The sequence below is a fragment of the Equus przewalskii genome, chromosome 31 (genome assembly GCF_037783145.1).
Source record: "Equus przewalskii isolate Varuska chromosome 31, EquPr2, whole genome shotgun sequence".
Classification (NCBI taxonomy): domain Eukaryota; kingdom Metazoa; phylum Chordata; class Mammalia; order Perissodactyla; family Equidae; genus Equus; species Equus przewalskii.
Window position 1 is genome coordinate 21,744,866 of NC_091861.1, and position 21,486 is coordinate 21,766,351.

Sequence of the window (21,486 nt, forward strand, 5' to 3'; positions counted from 1 at the left end):
CACTCTCATCTTATTCTCACAGTAACTCCACTTTCTCCATTAACCAACTGATGCCGTGAGAAGATATGGAACTTGACCAAGGTCAAACAGCAGCTAATAAACGTCGGTGCTCGGGACTGGTCTCCGCTGGACTCAGTCTCTTCCACTACGTGAAGCCACCAAAACCAAAAAAGCACCCCCGAACCAAACCTCTCCCCAAACCTCCTTCTAAAGGGGCTTCATCGCATCCCTACCACCTGGAGGCCATTTGCGAGGCCCAGATGGAGAGGAAACCCTAGGGCGCCGCACAGCTTTTGCCCGGCTCCATCCTCGCCCACGGAGGGACCCGAGCGCCGGGCCACCCTCGAGGCGGGCCCTGGACACGGACAGACACGCACCCTCGGGAGAGCCGCGCGTTCCTTCCGCGCAGGTGCGCGCGCACCTGTCGCCCGCCGCGTGCGCGCCGCGGGGCAGGAGGTGCGTGCCCGACGCGCGTGCGCCGGGCCGCGTCCCCGTACGTGCGCCGTACGTGGGCGCGGTGGCCGTGCGCTCCCAGTTCCGCGCCGGGAGTCGGCCCGGGGCCGAGGGGGAGGCTGGGAGGGGCGTTTTCCGGGGCGGTCTGGGCTCCCCCTGGCGGCGGCGGCCGGGCGGCGCTGGCGGCGCGCAGTCAGGCGTTCTCTGCGGGCAGCCGGCGGCGGGGCCTCGCAGGGCAGCGCGGGGTCCTCGGCGGCCTGGGTGGCTGCTGGCCCGGCTGCTGGCGTAGGCGCGGGCGGCTGCGGGTGCGGCGGCTGGGGGTTCGCGGCAGCGGCGGCGGCGGCGGCGAGGGCGCGGCGGCGGAGGCGGCGGGGGAAGGAGGAGGCCGGCGCGGCGGCGGCGCCCGGGGCCGGCGGCGGCGCGGGGGGGGAAGATGGCGGACGTGCTCAGCGTCCTGCGACAGTACAACATCCAGAAGAAGGAGATTGTGGTGAAGGGAGACGAAGTCATCTTCGGCGAGTTCTCCTGGCCCAAGAACGTGAAGACCAACTATGTGGTTTGGGGGTGAGTGCGGCCGGGCGGTGGGCTGGGGGCGGCGTGGGGCGCCCTCAGGCGACCTGGGTCCCAGCCCCTCCCCCCGGCTCCCTAGGGGACGGGGAACGACGGGTGCTTTGGGTGAAAGTTTTTCTCCGGAGCAGAAGTTAGACTTTTCGGTGAGGAGGGAAAAGGGGGGAGCAGCGTCTGGAGTGGTCCATCCCTTGAAGTCTCGGGAAGCCCCAGGGGAGGTAGCATGGGAGTTTGTGGCTTTTGGGATCATGTTCACCAGTAGGGACTGAGTGGTGGTAGTGTGTGAAGGTGCATCAAGGAGCACACCGTCCGGTCCCCGGGACGTCTCTTTTTGTTCTTTAGTTTCTCCTCTGTCTCCGAGGCTGCCCTGCCTTGTAGCTCTCTCTGCTGGGCTTTGCAGCTCCTGGTCTTGTTCCTTCTCCTTTCGTGCTTCCCTCCAGAAGAGCTGGAAGGGGAAGCACCTCGGTGGAGTTAGGACGGGAAAGAGGTCTGATCGCGTCGGGAGAGTCAACAGAATCTGTGTTAGAGGTGAAGGCAGGAGTTTCTGCAGGGAGAAAGTTGTTGTGAAATGGAGCGGGCTTTGCAGGTCTAAGTCAGAAATGGAGGGGGTGCGTGTTTGCAAGAGAAATGTTTTGGAACGTTGAGCCACGTGGGGTTTTCCGAATTGAAGTCATTAAGGAAAACGTGGAGAGAGAGGTCTGGTTGGCAATCGTTTGGGGTCTTTTTAGTGATGTCTCTCTCTCTTTGGTGTTTGGTTTGGATGATTAGAACCGAGGGCCAGAACTGCCATAGTCGTTTCGTTGGATTGGACGGGAGCAGTGGGGTTTATGAAGAGTTGATCAAAAGCAAGGGGAAATTTACTTTGTTGGTTGGCTGTTAGTTTTTTGTTTTGTGGCCTTGAGGGCTTATGATTTATTTAGCTGTGTGAAATGTTGATGAAATAACGTCATTCTGAGTTTCCTGTATTTTGTCCTTCCGAGAGAGTTGGCACAGACAGAATTACATTTGATTGGAGTCTTAACTTTTTTTTTTTCTTTCTCTTTAAAAAAATGGTTGAGTACTCCAGGTGTAGGGCAGCTCAGTTGAGAAATAGAAAAAATTGGTAGGACTCTGGTCCCTCTCTCAGAGGAGGAGAACTTAATCAGAATAGAGGTGATGAAACATAACTTGATCAGAATTGCGTTCTAGTTCTTAAGAAGAGAGCAGTCACTTCTAGCTTGGGGCATCAGGGAAGGTTTCATATAAGTGTGTTTTGCATGTCAAGATGCTACACATTTTTCTTGAATAAGTGAGAGAACAAATGAATAAGCCTTAAAGAATGGGTGGGAATTCTGAGGGTGAAATAAGGGGTTAGGTCCAGGACCAGGGAACTGTAGGCCTTAAAGGCGTGAGAGCTGGAAAGGAAATGTTTTGACAGCGGTTCAGTGAAGCCAGGAATGAAAAAGGAATGCTTAGAATAGTAGATTGCAACCTTTTAGGACAGTGTATTGCAGCAGGAAATAGGTTTTCATTTACTACTCATCCCTGTGTGCACGTGTAACCATGTACACATTCGTAACATTAAACAGCACTTACGCTTATTGCATGCAGTGCATTCTGTTATTTTGTTTTTCTATATCTTAAAAAAAAACCTGGTTGTTACCCATATGTTAGATTTCAGAGTACAATAATTGATAGTGGCGTGTGGTTTGAAATATGGTGATCTAGAGGAAAACTGGAAAGAGAGGCTAGGAAAGTAGGTTTGGGGCTGATTATACTGAGCTGTCTTCAGATGAATTCAAATACCGTGTTGACATTTGTAGATGGGAGAATGTAGTAGGCAGCATGGAATTGGACGCTAACGTTTGTTGAGCGAGTGGTAGTTTGTGCTTCTGTTACAGAGCTTGCACCCCGAGACACCATTGCTTTATCACAGGTAGAATTCCTTCTGGTTTTACACCACTGGTTTAATTATACCTCTGAAATTCATTATTATGTTTACTGTAAGAATGGTGTTAAGGATGTTGTTCTGCAGTATCTTACTTAGGAGACAGGATAAATGTCTTGTAAGCTTCGCACTGGTAATAGTGCTCTTCTCCTAAACAGGTTGATTGTCTTCTCTTATGGATCCTCTCCAGTCTGTAACATTAGGTTTCTCTCTCTGTTGACAAAGCCTAGAACCTAATTTGGGCCAAATTCTAAAAAGTGTGTAGTACCTTTGAGTATGAATATGATTTGCTTTCCTTACTTCTTGCTTTTGTTATTGTCTATGTTTGTGTTTCTTTTGCCCTAAGGACAGCTCCACTTATTAGGTTTCATACTTTGTGTGTTTTCGTCAGCCATGTTAAATCCATTGTTGGATGGTGAAGAGTATAGTTCAGTTAATACATACAATAGAGCCCAAAAAGTTGAATTAGAATTGTGAGTAAAAAATTTTGCCTTCGGGGCGGGCCCTGTGGCTCAGTGGTTAAGTTCACGTGCTCAGCTTTGGTAACCCAGGGTTTCGCTGGTTCGGATCCTGGACGTGGACATGGCACCGCTCATCAGGCCATGCTGAAGCAGCATCCCACATGCCACAGCTGGAAGGACCCACAATAAAAATATTCAATTATGTACTGGGGGGATTTGGGGAGAAAAAGCAGAAAAAAAAAGAATTCCTTCAAAAAAAACTTTATGCCTTATTTCAGGACTGGAAAGGAAGGCCAACCCAGAGAGTACTACACATTGGATTCTATCTTATTTCTGCTTAACAATGTGCACCTTTCTCATCCTGTTTATGTCCGACGTGCAGCCGTAAGTAGAATCCATTTTAAAACTTTTTTGATTTAATTGATAGTAGGTATCATTTGGCATGGATAACCTCCCTCATGGGTTTCATATTGAAGGAAGGAAAGGTTCGTCTGTATGAAAGTCTCCTGGAGGGTCAAAATTAGGCCACTGTGCCTTAGGCAGATTTTTAGTCTGTGACTTTTCCATGTAAAATCTGGGTAATGTGTACAAGAACAGAAGTTTTAACGACGTTTATAGAGATGTTTTACAAAATTATGAGCTTGTGGAAGGACCCTGATATTCAGAACTCTAGTTTAATCTCAAGAAAACTTTTTTTGTTTGGCATCAGAAAGAATCAAGATTAACAGACAACTTTTTAAAATTAATTTGCAATCAATTTAACAGAATTCTTTCATACTTTATTGATGAATTCGTTTTCAATTTTGCCTGCTTTGTGCATCTCAGTGTTTGAACACTGCTTTTCTGAACAAGAAATACATATTTAGTGTCAAATACGTATAGAAAAAATCATACCTAGGGGGAAATAGAAAAATAGTGGGATAAAATAGCAGCAGCTCGCTCTATAAAGCTGTAACTCAGATCTCTAAAAACTGAAAGAGGCAGTAATTTGGATGTTTCGTTGGATATATCCATTCACTTTGGGGTGGTATAGATGATCCCGACAGTTGGTTTGGATTTAGAGATTCTCTTCTTAGGGAGTGGTTGTAGCACATGACTAGTAGCTATAACTGATACTGTGGGCCTTGGGACCCTTGGTCACATAAGATTGATCTCCTTTGCTTTTCTTAAATACATGATAGACTGAAAGGACAGAATTCTAAAATTCGAGGGTTCTACCAATTTTTTCTCCTCACTCCTTTTTGTTAGTTGCTCTTTGTTGTGGTCAGACCATTTCTGAAATAAGTTTTCCTGACCCGTAGCTCCTGTTTAGTGTGAGTAGACGTATGTCTTTTTCACTTGGCTGTAATGGGTATAGAATTCATTAGTGACTAAATGATGAAGTATGTTATCAGACTTAGAAACAGTAATTTAAAGAAAATTAATTCAAATCTTTTCACTATGATATTCCATGTAGAGTAGTTTTTAAAAACAAGTGCGAAAAACCTGTAGAGTCTTAAATGTTTATACTCATAAGCAGAAGTTAAAATTTAGCCTACGCTAAAAAAAAAAGAGTAATTTTAAGTGATTAAACATAGTTCAGGGGCTGGCCCTGTGGCCGAGTGGTGAAGTTCGCAAGCTCCACTTTGGCGGCCCAGGGTTTGGCAGGTTTGCATCCTGGACGTGGACGTGGCACCGCTCATCAGGCCATGCTGAGGCAGCATCCCACATGCCACAACTAGAAGGACCCACAACTAAAAATACACAACTATGTGCCAGGGGGCTTTCGGGAGAAGGAAAATAAAATCTTTAAAACAAAACAAAAGCATAGTTCATCTCTATCATGAGGGAGTGTGTACAGAATGGTTGGTGTGGTGCAATGTAATCAGTACTCAATATAAGATAATTAGCTAAAGATACCACGGGTTCCTATTGCTTCATTGTTTATATAAAGTGACAAAGGGATTTTGACTATTTAATTCTGCAGCACCAGTTTTTCCTGTTCTCTGTTGTTTGTTTACATTATAAAAATGATATAGGAAATTGTCGTAATTACAGGATTCATTGAATTCATGGCCTGATGATGATTTGGGGCCTCAAGTATATAGGTTTCTTTGTTTTGCACGCCACTTTACAAATAACTAGTGTGGAAGATTAAAGGAAAATTACCCATTTTACCAAAATAGATACCTTTTCTAGATTTAACTTTTTAATCTTTTTTTTCTGCTTACAGAATTTATACACACCCAAGAATAAAAACGAAATGTGTAATGTAGAAAATAAATCACCATTAACATTTTCCTGTATTATCTCCTAAATTTTTTCCCATGCTTGAACAACACATGCCTATTGTTAATTATGAAAATAGTTTTAGTGTCTATATTAGTTTATTTAAAGGGTTGAAGTAAAATATTTTGAGAAGGTCTAGTTTGTGTGAGAAAAGAAAGCACTTTGGAAGCATTGCATATGATGAGCAAGCAGTGGGACTAAAAAGATATTTGCCTCAAATATGCAAACCATCATGAGTAAAATTAAAAAATAGAGTAGGCTGAGGGAACAAAAAAGACTGGGATTGATAGTTTAAAGAGGGATAGGGTCACTGTTTTCATTTCTAATGATTATCTTTTGTATATCTTACTCGAATTTCAAGAATAAAGTTACCAAAAATTAATACGCTTAACATTTTTCAAGATTTCTGTTAGTTTCTTTTTAGCCTAGTCATTTTCTACAAATGTAATTGTAAATAAACGTTATCAAGATGTGTTGGAATACAGTTGAGACATTACATGATGTGTATCTTTACCAAGTTTCTTACAATTGTTATTGATTTGATGTTTAATTTAAAATTTTGACTGCAGACTGAAAACATTCCTGTGGTTAGAAGACCTGACCGCAAAGATCTGCTTGGATATCTCAATGGTGAAGCATGTGAGTGACTTTTGGATTGCTCCCACTCTTAAAGAGATGTTGTTTCTTTTTCTCCCCTGTAAGAAATCAGAGGCAGTGGGAAGAGAATCTGTATTCCTCCTGAAGAATGAACCCCCGTGCAGCTGTGTGCCTGTGCTCTCCTTTCCAGTTGTAGTGAATGCACTGTCTTTTCTCCTGAGGCCAGACACCCCTTCCTTGGGTCTGGCGTCCATCTCCTTTCGCACTGGCAGAGACTGTCTTTGTAAACTGTTGCTGCTTGCTTGCATCATCAGTTTTCTCCTTTCTTCTACCTTGTTCCCTTGAGGGATCTCTCGTTTAAAACAGTTTTTCGACCCCAAATTCCTACTATCTACTGCTCTGTTTGTCATTGTCTTTTCACTGCGAAATTCTTCGCAAGAGTTGTGATATCACTGCTTCCTCTTTACCTCTGCTTCTCTCTTGAATCTGCTCCACTCGGGCTGTCTGCCTCACCATCCCACCAAAATCACGCTTGTAAGGCCAGCACTGACTTAAGGATCGCTGGATCCTGTGGTCTCTCTTATCCACAGCTTACTTGACCTCTCACCAGCGTTTGGTACTGTTGATCGCTGTTTTGGAAAGCGTGTCTTCACCTGGCATTTGAGGCACCAGACTGTTGGTTCTCTTTCTACTCGTTGTCCACTTCTCGTTTTGTTTTGCTTACCTCCTTGTCTCCAATGCTGACCTGTTCCTGAGCTCCAGATTTATGAATTTACTGTCAGCATATTCCCTTGGATATTTAATAGGCAGCTGAAATTGAACATATCCAAAATAGAATGCCGATTTCCTCCTTCCCTTCTCCCTGCAAACAAAACAACAACAGTGAGTCTGTTCTCCTACTGTTCCCATCTCAGTAAATGGTATCCCATTCATGTAGTTGCTTAGGCCAAAAACCTGGAGAATTTCTCTTCTCTCATGTCCTTTTCATCAGCAGGTCCTTTTCTTTACCTTTAAAAGTCTGATAACTTGTTTACCTAGTACTCCCACCCTTCCCATCCTTCCTCTTTAGACTGTTGCGTAGCCCTCTCACAGGTCCCCACTCTGTATTTTCTACGGTGTAGTCTGCACCCATCAGTTAGAGTGACGTGTTTTTGAAAAAGCCTGTAAATTTGATCATGTCAGTCATCTGTCCAAGGCCGTCCTGAGGCTTCCCATCACACTTGGAATAAAGCCCATGCTCCTTGTGCTGACACACCTGATCCTGCTTCTGCTTAAATCTCTGTGACCTCCTCTTCTGCCAGTCTTCCTTTGCTCACAGCAGTCCAGTGTCCCTGGGTCTTTGAACTGTTCTGACGCTTAGAGCCTTTGCTCTTGCTGTTCCCTCTGTGTTCACTTCTCCTTCTCTGCATTGTCACAGGGTCACTATCATCACCTCATCCAGATCTGTGCTCAAGAATTGTTCTGTCAGAGAGGACTTACGTGACCACTCTAAAATATAAAGTAGTATTGCTGTCCCCATACTGCTTTCTGTGTGTAGTGCCATCCTGGTTTATTTTTTATCAAAACCCTTGTGTTGAGCTGAAATCTCATACTCGTTTGTGTGCATATCTATCGTCTGTCTGCCCCACTCGAGGGTAAACTCTAGGGGGCAGACAGTTGAATACCCAGCGTTGAGAACAGTGGTTGACAGTAGGTGCTCACCTGAGTAAGGGGGTCGTTGTTAATTTGCTGTCTTACGGAGTATGAGTAAATTGATGTAACAGAACTGTTGAGTCTTACCTTCCCTGGGGTGGCGTTTACTGCCTTTAAGGAATCAGTAGCGGTCTTGTCACTGTTCTGCTCCACAGTGAGATTGATTTGCCCAGAACCTCGTGCATGGTGGAAAGAGCATCGTCAGGAGTGTCTTCCTGTGCTGTCCTCATTGAGCATACAGCAGGCACTTACTGAGTGCTTATTTTCAAAGGCATCGTGTTGGGTGCTGTACAAAATGCAAAATCCCTGTCCTGGGCATGTTTCCCGTCACGCAGGGTAGACTGGTAAACTGATGGTTAGAACCCTGGGGAGGGTTCGGGAGGGGTCCTGATCCTGCTGCGAGGAGGATGGAGGTGAGGAGGATAGGCAAAGACTTTTTTTTTGAATCTCATGGTGCACTTGTTAAAACTAGATTTTTTTTTTGCTTCAGAAAATGTGTCATAGAGTTTCAGATTCTCTGTTTTTAGTGAGTATCTCAGGGGAGCCTGCTCCCTGGGCTAGTTGGGGGCACTGCTTTAGAGCAAATGGGTTTTCTTTTCCGAATCCAGAAAAAGAGTTGCCCTTTATCCATCCATGTCATTTCCTGTAGTTTCTATAGGACAAATAAGTTGTCATCAAGTACACTGCTTTGCTAATTTTTAAAAAATGGCTACTTTAATGATTTAATGAAAAAGTCAAGCAAATCTTAAGACATTCCATGTTTTTAGACAGGAGTACATAACAGCTTAAAGGTGTCAGTTCCTAACATAGTTTATACGTTTAACATGATCTCAATACAAATCCCTACAGTTTTTTCTTGAGGGAAGGGTGGAACTAGAGAAGATGGTTCTAAAATTCATTTGGTAAAAAGTTTTATAAAAATTTGGAGAAGACCAGTGAGAAAATACTAGCCATTCTAGAGTTTAGCACTTATAATAAAGCCTTCACAGTGTGAAAAATGTGAATGGATAAACTGCTGGAACAACTTTTTTATTTGTTACATGTTAAATTATGTGAATTTCACATGATTAACAAGACACGTCAAATCAGTGGGGAGAAGGTGGGATTGTTCAACTAATATGTTAAAATTGGAAAAGTTCTTCATTATATATAAAAGAAGACATGACAAGCTGGGAAAAGATTTCAACTCATGTAGTAAAAGGGCCAGTCTCACTAATATGATGAAGTGGTCCTCAAATAGATATGTAAAAGGTCTCCAACCCAATGGAATTATGACCATACAATTCACAGAAAAGGTGATAAATCATAGGAAACATGCTTAATTTCGTTTGTAAGAAGAGAATTGCAAATTTAAACTATACAGAGATAGCAAGTTTTTTTTTACCTGATAAAAAACTAGAAGTTCGGTAATACACTCCAGTGAGGCTATGAGGAAACAAATATTTTTGTGTACTGTTGATTGTAGTGTCAATTGATATAACTGCCACTGAGGAAATTTGGCAGTAACGTATCATCACAAATTTGACATGGAAATCCTACATCTGGGGCTTGTCCTAGACGTGTGTTTGGAAATGGGTGAAGCAGTGTGTATAGAAAGTTATTCATTGTGCCACTGTTTGTAGTTGCAAAAGTCTGTTTGAATTGAGCTGCTCATCCATAGGGAACTAGTAAAATAAATTGTTATTAATCCATACAGTAGAATACTGTGTAGCTGTAAAAAAAAGAAAAAAAGAGTTAATATGTAATGTGCTATCTTTTGTGTAAAAAAGGGGAAAATAAAAGTATCAGTTTGTATTTCTTGTATCTACAGAAAGACACCCTGGAAGGATATGTGTATAAAAGATTTAACAGTAGTTATCTAGAGGGGTGGCAACTAGGGGGATGAGGACAGGTACAGCCCTTTGTTATCATTTCATTATTTGAACCATTCAAAAACTAAATGGTTTTAATTTAAAAGATACGTGAAATTTTTTTTTACCAATTGTGAATAACTAAAAATTCCATTTTTAGAGTGAATGCTAACTTAAAAAAAACTTTTCCCTTATATACATATGTTTATTTTTTTTTAAAAAATTTATTTTATTTTTTTTGAGGAAGATTAGACCTGAGCTAACATCTGCTGGCAGTCCTCCTCTTTTTGCTGAGGAAGACAGGCCCTGAGCTAACATCTGCGCCCATCTTCCTCTGCTTTATATGTGGGACGCCTACCACAGTGTGGCTTGTCAAGCGGTGCCGTGTCCGCACCCGAGATCCGAACTGGCGAACCCCTGGCCGCCAAAGCGGAACCTGCGCACTTAACCGCTGTGCCACTGGGCCGGCCCTGTGTTTATGTTTAGATCCATTTTTATGTGCTTGTGTTGTGGTATTGGGGTATGCTCTTTGAAGTGACCAGTTGATTTCAGGCAGATTGTCTCAACAATTTGTAAGTTAAATTGTTAAAAACAGTTTGTCCTCTGGGCCGGCCCAGTGGCGTAGTGGTTAAGTTTGCACACCCCGCTTCAGCGGCCTGGGGTTTACTGGTTCACATCCTGTGTGTGGACCTACCCACTGCTCATCAAGCCATGCTGTGGCAGGCATCCCACATATAGAATAGAGGAAAATTGGCATAGATGTTAGCTCAGGGCCAATTTTCCTCAGCAAAAAGAGGAAGATTGGTGGTGGATGTTAGCTCCGGGCTAATCTTCCTCCAAAAACAAGAAAGTTGTCCTCTGATAGACTGTCTAATATAGATTAATCGTTTATAATAAAATGCTTTTACAAAGCTACTTTTAAAAGTTATTTTTTACCGGGGGAAATCACCATGTATAAAGTAAGAAATATAACAAATCTTGAGCATTTCACTTGTAATCATATCCAACATATGTGTTTAAATGTTGACCTTCTCACGTCAGTCTTTTTAAATCTTCAGCAACATCGGCAAGTATAGACAGAAGCGCCCCTCTAGAAATAGGTCTGCAGCGATCTACTCAAGGTATGTCTTACTCAAGGTAAAGTTGATCTACTCAGGTTTATGTTGGACTTTCAGAAACCTATGCCAAAACTGTACCTTTATTTACTTCTTTTTTCTTTCAGTCAAACGAGCTGCAGATGAGGTTTTAGCAGAAGCAAAGAAACCACGAATCGAGGTAACGGAACTTTAAAGGTGACGCGTGTTGTTACGGAAATTGGGATTGTGTAGCAGTAAGAATTCTTGCTTCGTGGTGGTCCTGGGAGCTTTTTTCTGGAAAAATTGTAGTAGAATGAAGAGTTGGTTAGTAAGTTAGCTTGGGCTGTAGTTTAAGATCTCTCACGTACAAGCTGTGTGATGCACAAATCGCTTTTTCTTTGCCTTTATATCCTTACTGATGAAAGTCTTAGGCTAGATCAGGGGTCGGAAACCTTTCTTTGTAAAGGGCCAGAGAGTAAATAGTTTAGGCTTTTCGGGCCATTTAGTCTCTGGCCAGCTCCTCCCGCCTGCTGCTGTGGTGTGACAGCAGACGCAGACAGTACATGAGTGCGCAGGTGAGGCTGGACTCAGTTCACTTGTACCACGCAGACGGCGGGCTGGGTGCGGCCTTTGGGCTGTAGTTTTCCTCCCCCTGAATAAGGTGGTGTGGGAGTTGGCTTCACTCTTAAGAGCTGTGAACATGAAGTGCTTGTTGTAATTACTGCTTAAAATATTGACATATCAGTCTACATATTTCTTGTAGCATTTTATAGCCAGCAAGTGAAATATTAATATTGGTAAATAAGGATAGTTCATGTGAAATAGAAGCCACCTAAGAAATGCAGTTACCTTTGGAAAGAAAATTTCTTGACCCATTGATGCACTGCATAAAACAGTTAAACCTTAGGTATTTTAATTGTACGATCATGATACTATTTAAATTTGTAAGAAGCTCCAGATCTGTTACATATAAAACCCCCTGAAATGGAGGACTATGCACTAGAGGCAACTGAAAATCTGAGAAATGACTAAACTGGTCACGTGTCAATTAACAATATAGGAATAACACTTGTAGTCATCACTAGTGTTAACGGTCCCATAAATCTTTTCATTTCACACTAGCATAAAAACCAAATAGGTGTACATTTGCCTGCTACCTAAATAGCAAAGCATCCACTATTAAGGACAAGAAAGGTAACTTCAAGGGACAGGCTTGGTTGGTAAGTACACACAGTAGAATCATTGACAACCATTGATACTAAAGTAATGTAATTTTAATTAAGCATACTCTGAGACATGGGCCTGAGTTTTTTTAGGTAAAGAGAATAATGGTAATGAGCTCATTGTTATTCCTCTGTGCTAGGTGAGGTTCTGTGTACTTTAACTCATGTCATCCTTACCACCTCCTGAAGTTGACAGTTGCTCATCTGTGAGCAGACGGGCTCAGACAGAATGAGCGACTTGCTGAGGTTCACACAACCAGGAGTAGAGCCCATTCTGCTACACTGGGTACAAAATTTTGTGGCAATAAACTGAACTCTCTTTGTATGAAAGGAGGTTATGACCCAGTATGAGCAAAACGAGTGAATTTATGGATACTATTTATTTGGCAAAACGTGAAATTCACAGTTTAATTATTTGAAAAAATTGAACATGTCATAAATGCTAATTTACTGGGAATTCAGTAACTTGAAAAATCAGCAGGAAATAGCATAATAAAATATCTTCTAGAGCATTTATAGAGTTAAACTGAGTTATGTAAACAGCTGTCTAAGATAAACAGGTTTCAGTTCAGCAGATACGCATTGAGAACCTGTGAGGCTCTACTGGGAGAGAGAAACCCTGAGGGCAGGGTTCCCATCTGATTAAGGTCTGGACTCCACTTGTCTGTAAAACCAGCCGTCTCCTAAGGAGCTTGAGTGATTTGTTATACTTTTATACAAAAGGCAAAAATTTAATGCGTTTGCTAAAATATTATCTTTGCCTTCGTGTCAACAATATGTCTGTTTTAAGAGTTTTACATGATAGATTAATATTAGAGCATGAATTGGAGCACATCTTTGTGGATATCTCGAATATAGTGATGCTTTTTCATGCAATTTCATATCCCATTAGTCTCAGACTCTGACTCTGATCCTCAGTTTTCTCATTTGTTGAATGTGGCATTGAACTAGATCAGAGTTACTAAGTTTGATTTTTAAGTAACCAAATGCTTTTCAGACCAAATTTTACCTGAAATTCTAATCTGCACATTCTCAAAGCTGAGCTACCAGTGTTGGATTCAGACAAGAAGTGACCCATTGAGCACTGTGTAGGAGCTCTTAATGTTCTGAGGAACGTGCTTTCAAAACCATTAAAGTTTCGTATCTTTTGTTTTGATCTCTGCTGATGGGTTCGGGACCTGGGGCAACAGATGGAAAAGATGTAGGTCCAAAAATGAAATTTTGATTGTGGTGAAGGCTTTGCATAAAATTTACTTATGCACTTTCCTGAAGAGCAGGCATTTATTTGTTGTATGATGTCTTTCTGAATAAAGATAGCCATGATATATTATGGGAAGAACATTTAATCATAGAAAAAAGTTCACTGAAGTTTTTTGGTAAGCTTATAGTCATTTCTACTCTTATGTTATCCAACATACATTTATTCTTGTTCTCTTTATGTAACTAAAAGTAATTTTAAAATTGACCCAAGGCCAGTAATGCCTGGAGCTTTATAAGTGGGAATTTATGTAAGGAAAAGTTATGTGCAGTGTTTCTTTCATTCTAAAGTTAAATAAAAATGTAAAATATTCACTAACCTCAGGATGAAGAGTGTGTGCGCCTTGATAAAGAGAGATTGGCTGCTCGCTTGGAGGGTCACAAAGAAGGGATTGTACAGACTGAACAAATTAGGTAAGATTTTCTTCAGTAGAAAGTGGGCAGTCAAGGTGTATGTAAGTGTATACGGAGCAAGCGATATTACTGTGCTGTCTACACTTAATTACCTCTTGCACTCATGATATGCCTCTGGGCCTTAACTTCAAAAGAAGGTATGTGGGCATGTTTTATGATGGGGGATTGGAAGCCATTGTGCTCATTATACTTCTGGAAAGCTGCCCTCTTGATTCTATTACAATATTGATCTTTCCTCTTTAAAATTACTCCATAATCCAAGCCACTTCTTTATCACATAATCGTTTGTTGATTTACAGCAGAGGTCAGCAAACTTCTGTAAAGTGTCATGTGTTAAATATTTTTGGCTTTGCAGGTCAAGTTTCTTCTTTTTGCAACTATTCAAGTCTTTTGTGATAGGGAAAGCAGCCATATGCTGCTTTCATTCATAAATGAATGTGTGGCTGGATTTGGCCTGTGGTCTCTATTTTGTTGACCCCTGATTTTTACTATAATTTAGAATCACTTCATGATTTTTTTCTAGGCACAGTATATTGCTTTTGGAAGTTTTATCCAAACTTGAAAATTCAATGCAGATTTTTAAAAGCTATATTGAGGATAATTGACATGCAGTAAACTGCACATATTTAAAGTGTATAAGTTGATAAATTTTCACATATGTATATGTCTCTGAAACCATCATGATAATCAAGATAATGAATATGACATCCTTCCCATAAATTTCCTGTATGCTTTTATAATTTCACACTTCCATCCCTACATCCTTCTCTCACCAGGCAGCCAGTGATCTGCTTTACCATAGATTAGTTGTTTTTTTCTAGAGTTAAATATAAATGGAATTATGTAGTATGTACTTTTTTTTGGATCTCATTTCTTTCACTTACAATTATTTGGAGATTCATCCATGTCATTGGATGTGTCTGTAGTTCATTCCTTTTTATTGCTGAGTGCTCTTCCATTGTATGGATGTAACACTGTTTTCCCAGTCACCTGTTGATGGACCTTTCATTTGTTGTTTTTTGGCTCTTACAGCTAAAGCTATAAACATTCGTGTACACATTTTTGCATGGACATAGGTTTTTGTTTCTCTTGGGTAAATACCTAAGAGAGGAACGATTGGAACAGACAGTATTGTAGATTTAACTTTTTGAGAAATTGCCAAACTGTTTTTCAAAGGGATTGTACCAGTTTACATTTCTACCAGCAGCGTATAAGACTTCTAGTTTGCTCCCATCCCTGTCAGTGCTTGGGATGGTCAGGCTTTTTAATTTTAGCCGTTCGAGTAGCTATGAGGTGCCATCTCACTGTGGTTTTATCTTGTACTCACCTCGTGATTGATGATGTTATAAGTATCTTTTCATGTGCTTATTTGCCATCTTATATTCATCTTTGATGGAGTGTCTTCAAATTTTTGTCTTTTTTTATTGGATTTTTCTTTCATTACTGAGTTTTAGAAGTTTGTTGTATGTTCTAGATACAAGTGCTTTTTCAGACATATGCTTACAGTCATTTTTCCTGGTCTGTGACTTGCCTTTTCATTCTCCCAGCTGTGTTTTGAAGAGTGGAGTATTTTAATTTTTATGGAATTTCTCATTGTGTTCTTTTGTGAATTGCATTTTGGTATTGTATCTAAGAAATCTTTGCCTGAACAAAGTCCATAAAGATTGTCTCCTATATTTTCTTGTAGAAATTTTAGTTTCAGGTTTTACGTTTAAGTCTGTGATCTCCTTTCAGTTAGTTTTTTGTGTATGGTCTGCGGTATGGATCTAAATGCACTTATTTGTTGTGAGACAGGGATTGAAGGTCAGTCTCATGCATGTGGCCAGCCAGCTGCTTCAGCACCGTGGGTCTCCAGTGAGTTGTCTTTGCACTTGTGTGAAGAATCGGTTGTTCCTTCGTGTGTGGCTCTGTCTCTGGACTCATTCTGTACCATTGATTTGTCGTTTTGCCAGTACACACTATTTTAATTACTGTTTCTTTATAGTAAGTTTTGAAATCAGGTAATGTTAGCCTTCCGTCTCTGTTCTTCTGTTTCAAGGGTGTTTTTGCTATCTCTGGTTCTTTGCTTTTTGATATGAATTTTGGAATTAACTTGTCAGTTTCTACAACAAAGCCTGCTGGGATTTTGATTGGGATTGCATTGAGTCTGCAGACCAATTTGGGGAGCATTGACATCTTGAAAATATTGAGTCTTCTGACTTATGGACAAGGTCTATTTCTCCATTTATTAATGGAGAGAGGTTTAGGTCTTCTTTAGTTTCTTTTAACAACATTCCATAGTTTTCATTGTACAGGTCTTATACATCTTTTTGTCATATTTATTAACAAGTGATGCTACTGTTAGTGGCATTTTTAAAAAATCTCAATTCTTGATTGTTTATTGTTAATATAGAAATACAGTTGATTTTTGGGTATGGGTCTTGTGTCCTGCAATCATGCTAAACTTATTGATTCATTCTTGTAACTTTGTTTGTGGATTTCATTGGCTTTTCTACATAGCCAATCATGTTGTCAACACATAAAATATATCTTTACTTCTTTCTTCCCAACTTGGATGCCTTTTATTTCTTGCCTTGTTGCCCTGGCTGGACTCGCTGATCCAGTGTTGAATTCGGCAGTGAGAGTAGACATTCTTGTCTTACTTCATCTTAGGGGAAAGCAGTCTTTCACCAGTAAGCGTGTTAGCTTAGGTTTCTATGTAGATACTCTTTAACAGGTTGAGGCAATACCCCCCCCTTTTTATTTTTGCTGAGGTTTTATCAGGAAGGAATGTTAACTATTGCCAGATGCTTTTACTAATTCAATTGAAATGATCATATAGTTCTTCTTTTTGGTTAATGTGGTGAATTAAATTAATTTTTTGAATGTTTGCATTTCCTAGATAAATTCTCCTTGGTCCTTTTATTAGTTATGTATTTTGCTGCGTAACAAATTAACCCAAAACCTAGAGGCTTACATGACCCACGTTTGTCACCTCTCAGTCTCTGTGGGTCCGAAGTCTTGGGATGACTTAGGTGGCTTCTCTGCTTCAGGGTATCTCTCAAGGCTGCAGGTAAGGTGTTGGCCAGGACCGTGGTCTCCTGTGTAGACTGGATTGGGGAAGGATCTGCTTCCAAGCTCCCTCCTGTGGTTGCTGGCAGAGTTCAGTTCCTTACGCTCCAGTTCCTCAGATGTTACCTAGAGGACTCTGTTCGTTCTTTGTTGCATTTGGTCTCTTCATATACTATTTCACAATATTGCAGCTTGCTTCATCAGAGTGAGCAAGCAAGAAGGCAAGAGAGAGGTCAAGCAAGATAGAAGTTACGGTTTTTTATAGCCACGTTTTTAGAGTGACACCCTGTCTCTTATACGGTACAGTCCTGCGTCACTTAACAACGGGCACACATTCCGAGAAATGTGTTGTTAGGTGATTTTGTTGTGTGAACATCAGAGCGTGCTTACACAAACCTGCGTGGCACAGCCTCCTACACACCTAGGCTATGTGCTGCTGATCTGAATGGGACCACCGTTACATGTGTGGTCTGCTGTTGGCTGAGATGTCAGCATGGGGCACGTGACTGTCTTCCATTCATTAGAAGCAAGGTGCAGCTCACACACACGCACGGGGAGGGGCTTACATGTGGGTGTGAATGCCGCGAGGTGGCTATCGTTAGTAATCATTTCAGAAGCTGGCTGCTACAGTGATGATGTATTACGCTTTTTACGTATTATTGAATTAGATTTTAAAAAATTTATGTGGAGTATTATGAGGGATGTAGTTTTCTTAGAATGTCTTTGTCTTGTTTCATGTCACGATAATTCTGGTCTCAGAATGAGTTGGAAAGTGTTTTCTTCTCTTCAGTTTTCTGGAAGACTTTGTTTAAAATTGGTATTTTTTCTTCCAACATTTGGGAGGATTTACCACTGAAGTTATCTGTGCTGTAGTTTTGTTTTTATATATTTGTTTAAGGTAAAGTTTTTAACTACAAGTTTAATTTCTTTAATAGTTATAGGGCTATTCTCTCATAGTGCTATGGTTCTCTCTGTTTTTTGAGTGTTTCTTTGAAAGAATTTGTCCATTTCATGTAAGTTGTCAACTTTATTGGCATAAAGTTGTTTGTAATATCCTTTTATTATGTCTAGAATCTGTAGTGATGTCCCCTCTTTCATTCTTGATGCCAGTAATTTGTGTCTTTCCTGTTAGTTTCCTTATTAGTCTGCCCAAAATTGATCAATTTTATTGATCTTCTTAAAGACTCTGATTGGAGTTTTTTCCCTCAGTCTTTTTTTTTTTCCTCTTTTTTGATTCTTTGATTTCTGCTCTGATCTTTATAATTTCCTTTCTTCTGTTTACTCTGGGTTTAATACACTATATTTTTATAATTTTTTTTTTTTAAAGATTTTTATTTTTTCCTTTTTCTCCCCAAAGACCCCTGGTACATAGTTGTATATTCTTCGTTGTGGGTCCTTCTAGTTGTGGCATGTGGGACGCTGCCTCAGCGTGATTTGATGAGCAGTGCCATGTCCGCGCGCCCAGGATTCGAACCAATGAAACACTGGGCTGCCTGCAGCGGAGTGCGCGAACTTAACCACTCAGCCACGGGGTCAGCCCCTATTTTTTTTATAGTTTTTATGGTGGAAGCTCAGGTCATTGATTTCCGTCTAAGCCCTGCTTTAATGGCATCTCATAATTTTGATATGTCGTGTTTTCATTTTCATTCACTTCAAAATTACTTTCTAATTTCCCTTGTGATTTCTTCTTTGACTCTTGGATTGTTTCAAGTGAGTTGTTTAATTTCCAAATATTTGGGGATTTTCTAGAGATCTTTCTGTTATTGGTTTCCAGTTTATTCCAAAATATGGTTATACTTTATATGACTTAAATCCTTTGAAATGTGTTGAAACTTATTTTTTGCCCCCAAATGTGATCTGTCTTGATAAATGTTCTGTATGCACTTGAAAAGAATGTGTACAGGCACACCTCATTTTATTGTGCTTCACAGATAACTGTATTTTTTACAAGACCCTCCACCAGCAAAAAGATTACAACTCACTGAGGGCTCAGGTGATGATTGGCATTTTTTAGCAATAAAGTATTTTTTAATTAAGGTATGTACCTTGTTTTTTAGACTTAATGCTATTGCACACCTTATGGACTACAGTGTATGTAAATGTAACCGTTATACGCAGTGGGAAACCAAAAAATTCGTGTGACTCACTTTATTGCCATATTTGCTTTATTGTGGTGGTCTGGAGCTGAACCCACAATATGTCTGAGGTATGCCTGTCTTCTGTTGTTTTGGAGTGTTTTACAAAGGTCAGCAAGGTCAAGTTGGTTGATAGTGTCAGTCAGTTGTCTTCTATATCCTTATTTGTTTTCTGCCTTACTTGTTTTATTAATTGTTGAGATAGGATTGTTGAAATCTCCACTCATGGATTTCTCTGTTTTTCCTTGCACTTCTGTCAGATTTTGTTCTACCTACTTTGAAGCTCTGTTATTATGTGTAAATGTTTAGGGTTTGTGGTGTTCTCTTGATGAATGAATCTTTTTATCATTATGGAATGACCTTCTTTATCCCTGGCAATATTCTTTGTTTAAAAAATCTACTTTTACTCGTGTCATTTTTGCAACTTTCTTTTGGCTTATGTTGTTAGCATAGTATGTCTTTTTCATCCTTTTACTTTTTAAAAAAAATTATGGTAAAATACACATAACCTAAAATTTACCATCCTAACCATTTTTAAGTTTACAGTTTAATAGTGTCAAGTACTTTCACATTGTTGTACAACTATCTCCAGAACTCTTTTCATCTTGAAAACTGGCGTCCTTTTACTTTTCATCTGTATGTCTTTATAGATTAAATGCTTTGCTTGTATGTTTAGATTTACACTTAATGTGTTATTGATATGGTTAATTTTAGTTGATCATTTTGCTATTTTCTATTTGTGTCTTCTGTTCCTTGTTCCTTTTTTTGGACTTTTGGATTAAATGAATATTTGTTGTAATTCCATTTTATATTTTTGTTGGCTTTGTAGTTATACCTGTTATTTCAGTTTGCCTATGGGTTTTTAGTATGCATGGTTTATGGCATGATAGTCAACCTTCAGGTGTTCCACCACTTCATAGAGAGGATAGAAACCTTACAATAGGATGCTTCCACTTCTCTCCTTTTGGCCTTTGTGATACTGTTGTCATGCGTTTTACTTACATATATGTCGTAAACACCAATATGCATTGTTCTTATTTTTGTTTGAAGTTTTGTTTGAAGTATTCTTTTTAAAGAGATTTAAATAATAAAACATTCTTATAGATGTACAGATAACATTTCCATTGCTCTTCATTCCTTTATGTAGGTCCATATACCCATTTTATTTTCCTTCTGCCCAAAAGATGGCATCTCTCTTTTTTTTTCTTTTCTTTTTTTTTCTTTTTTTTTACGGATTTTATTTTTTTTTTCCTTTTTATCCCCAAAGCCCCCTGGTACATCGTTGTATATTTTTAGTTGTGGGTCCTTCTAGTTGTGGCATGTGGGATGCTGCCTCAGCATGGCCTGATGAGTGGTGCCACGTCCGCACCCTGGATCTGAACCAGCGAAACCCTGGGCCACCGAAGCGGAGTGCATGAACTTAACCCCTCAGCCACAGGGCCGGCCCCAGCAAAAGACTTGTCTTAACTTTTTTTTTTTTTTGGTTGAGGAAGATTGGCAGTGAACTAACATTTGTTGCCGATCTTCTTCTTTTTGCTTGAGGAAGATTGTCCCTGAGCTAACAATGGTGCCAGTCTTCCTCTGTTTTATATGTGGGACACTGCCACAGGATGGCTGGGTGAGTGGTGTGTAGGTCCGCACTTGGGATCCAAACCCGCCAAATCCACCAACCCTGCATTGCTGAAGCAGAATGTGTGAACTTAACCACTCTGCTCCCAGGCCGGCCCCTAACATGTTTTTTGTGTGCAGGTCTACTGGTGATTAATTCTTTCAACTTTTTTATTTCTGAAAAAGTCTTTGTTTTGCCTTTTTTCTCTTTTGAAAGAAATTTTCACTGGGGTATAGAATTCCAAACTATATCTTTTTAAGTACTTTGAAGATGTTATTACCATTGCCTTCTTGATTGCATTGTTTCTGATGAGAAGTCTGCTGTCATCCTATTTTTGTTTCTTTTTAATGAAATGTATCTTTTTTTCCTCTGGCTGCTTTAAAAGTTTTTACTACTGCTGGTTGCGGGTCATCTAATTATCACATGACTTGGGGGAGTTTTTGTCATGGTTCTTGTGCTTGAGGTTCATTGAGGTTCTTGAGGGAATTTTTGGGTTCATAATTGTCATTGAATTTGGAAAATTTTTGGCATTGTTTCTTCAGATATTTTTTGTTTCCCTCTTTGTGGACTCCAGTTACTCCAACTCTGCTTGAAGTTGTCCAACAGCTTGCTTATGTTTGTTTCTTTTTGTGGATTCTTTTTTCTATAGTTACTATAGTTGTATAGTTCACGATATTTTCTTCTGTAACTGTATTTGCGGTATGTTTGCAGTCTCTAACATTGTATTTCTTATCTCTTGAAGTTGGTTAAATATGTAGTCCATGTCTCAACTTGTTGAACCTCTGAAATACAGTTACATTAGTTATTCTAATGTCTTTGCTAATCCTACATCTGTGTCAGTTTGCAGTTGGTTTTGATTTAGAATTCTTCTCATTCTGGCTCATATTTTCCTGCTCCTTTGACATG

The 21,486-nt window shown here is 40.2% G+C and overlaps 1 protein-coding gene across 3 annotated transcripts in view; it reads left to right on the forward strand.

The window, feature by feature from the left end:
- The first annotated feature begins 644 nt into the window (after positions 1-644).
- The window catches only part of CDC73 (cell division cycle 73), a 215,701-nt gene continuing 194,859 nt past the window's right edge, over positions 645-21,486 (forward strand). For all 3 annotated transcript variants that reach the window (XR_011535272.1, XM_008542148.2, XM_070602176.1), the window contains exons 1-6: positions 645-1,017; positions 3,687-3,792; positions 6,246-6,315; positions 10,874-10,936; positions 11,038-11,090; positions 13,697-13,785. Coding sequence is in view for 2 of the 3 variants with exons in the window: in XM_008542148.2 (XP_008540370.1) it covers positions 887-1,017; positions 3,687-3,792; positions 6,246-6,315; positions 10,874-10,936; positions 11,038-11,090; positions 13,697-13,785 (512 nt within the window). In the remaining variant the exon portion in view is untranslated. The remainder of the gene's footprint in view (positions 1,018-3,686; positions 3,793-6,245; positions 6,316-10,873; positions 10,937-11,037; positions 11,091-13,696; positions 13,786-21,486) is intronic.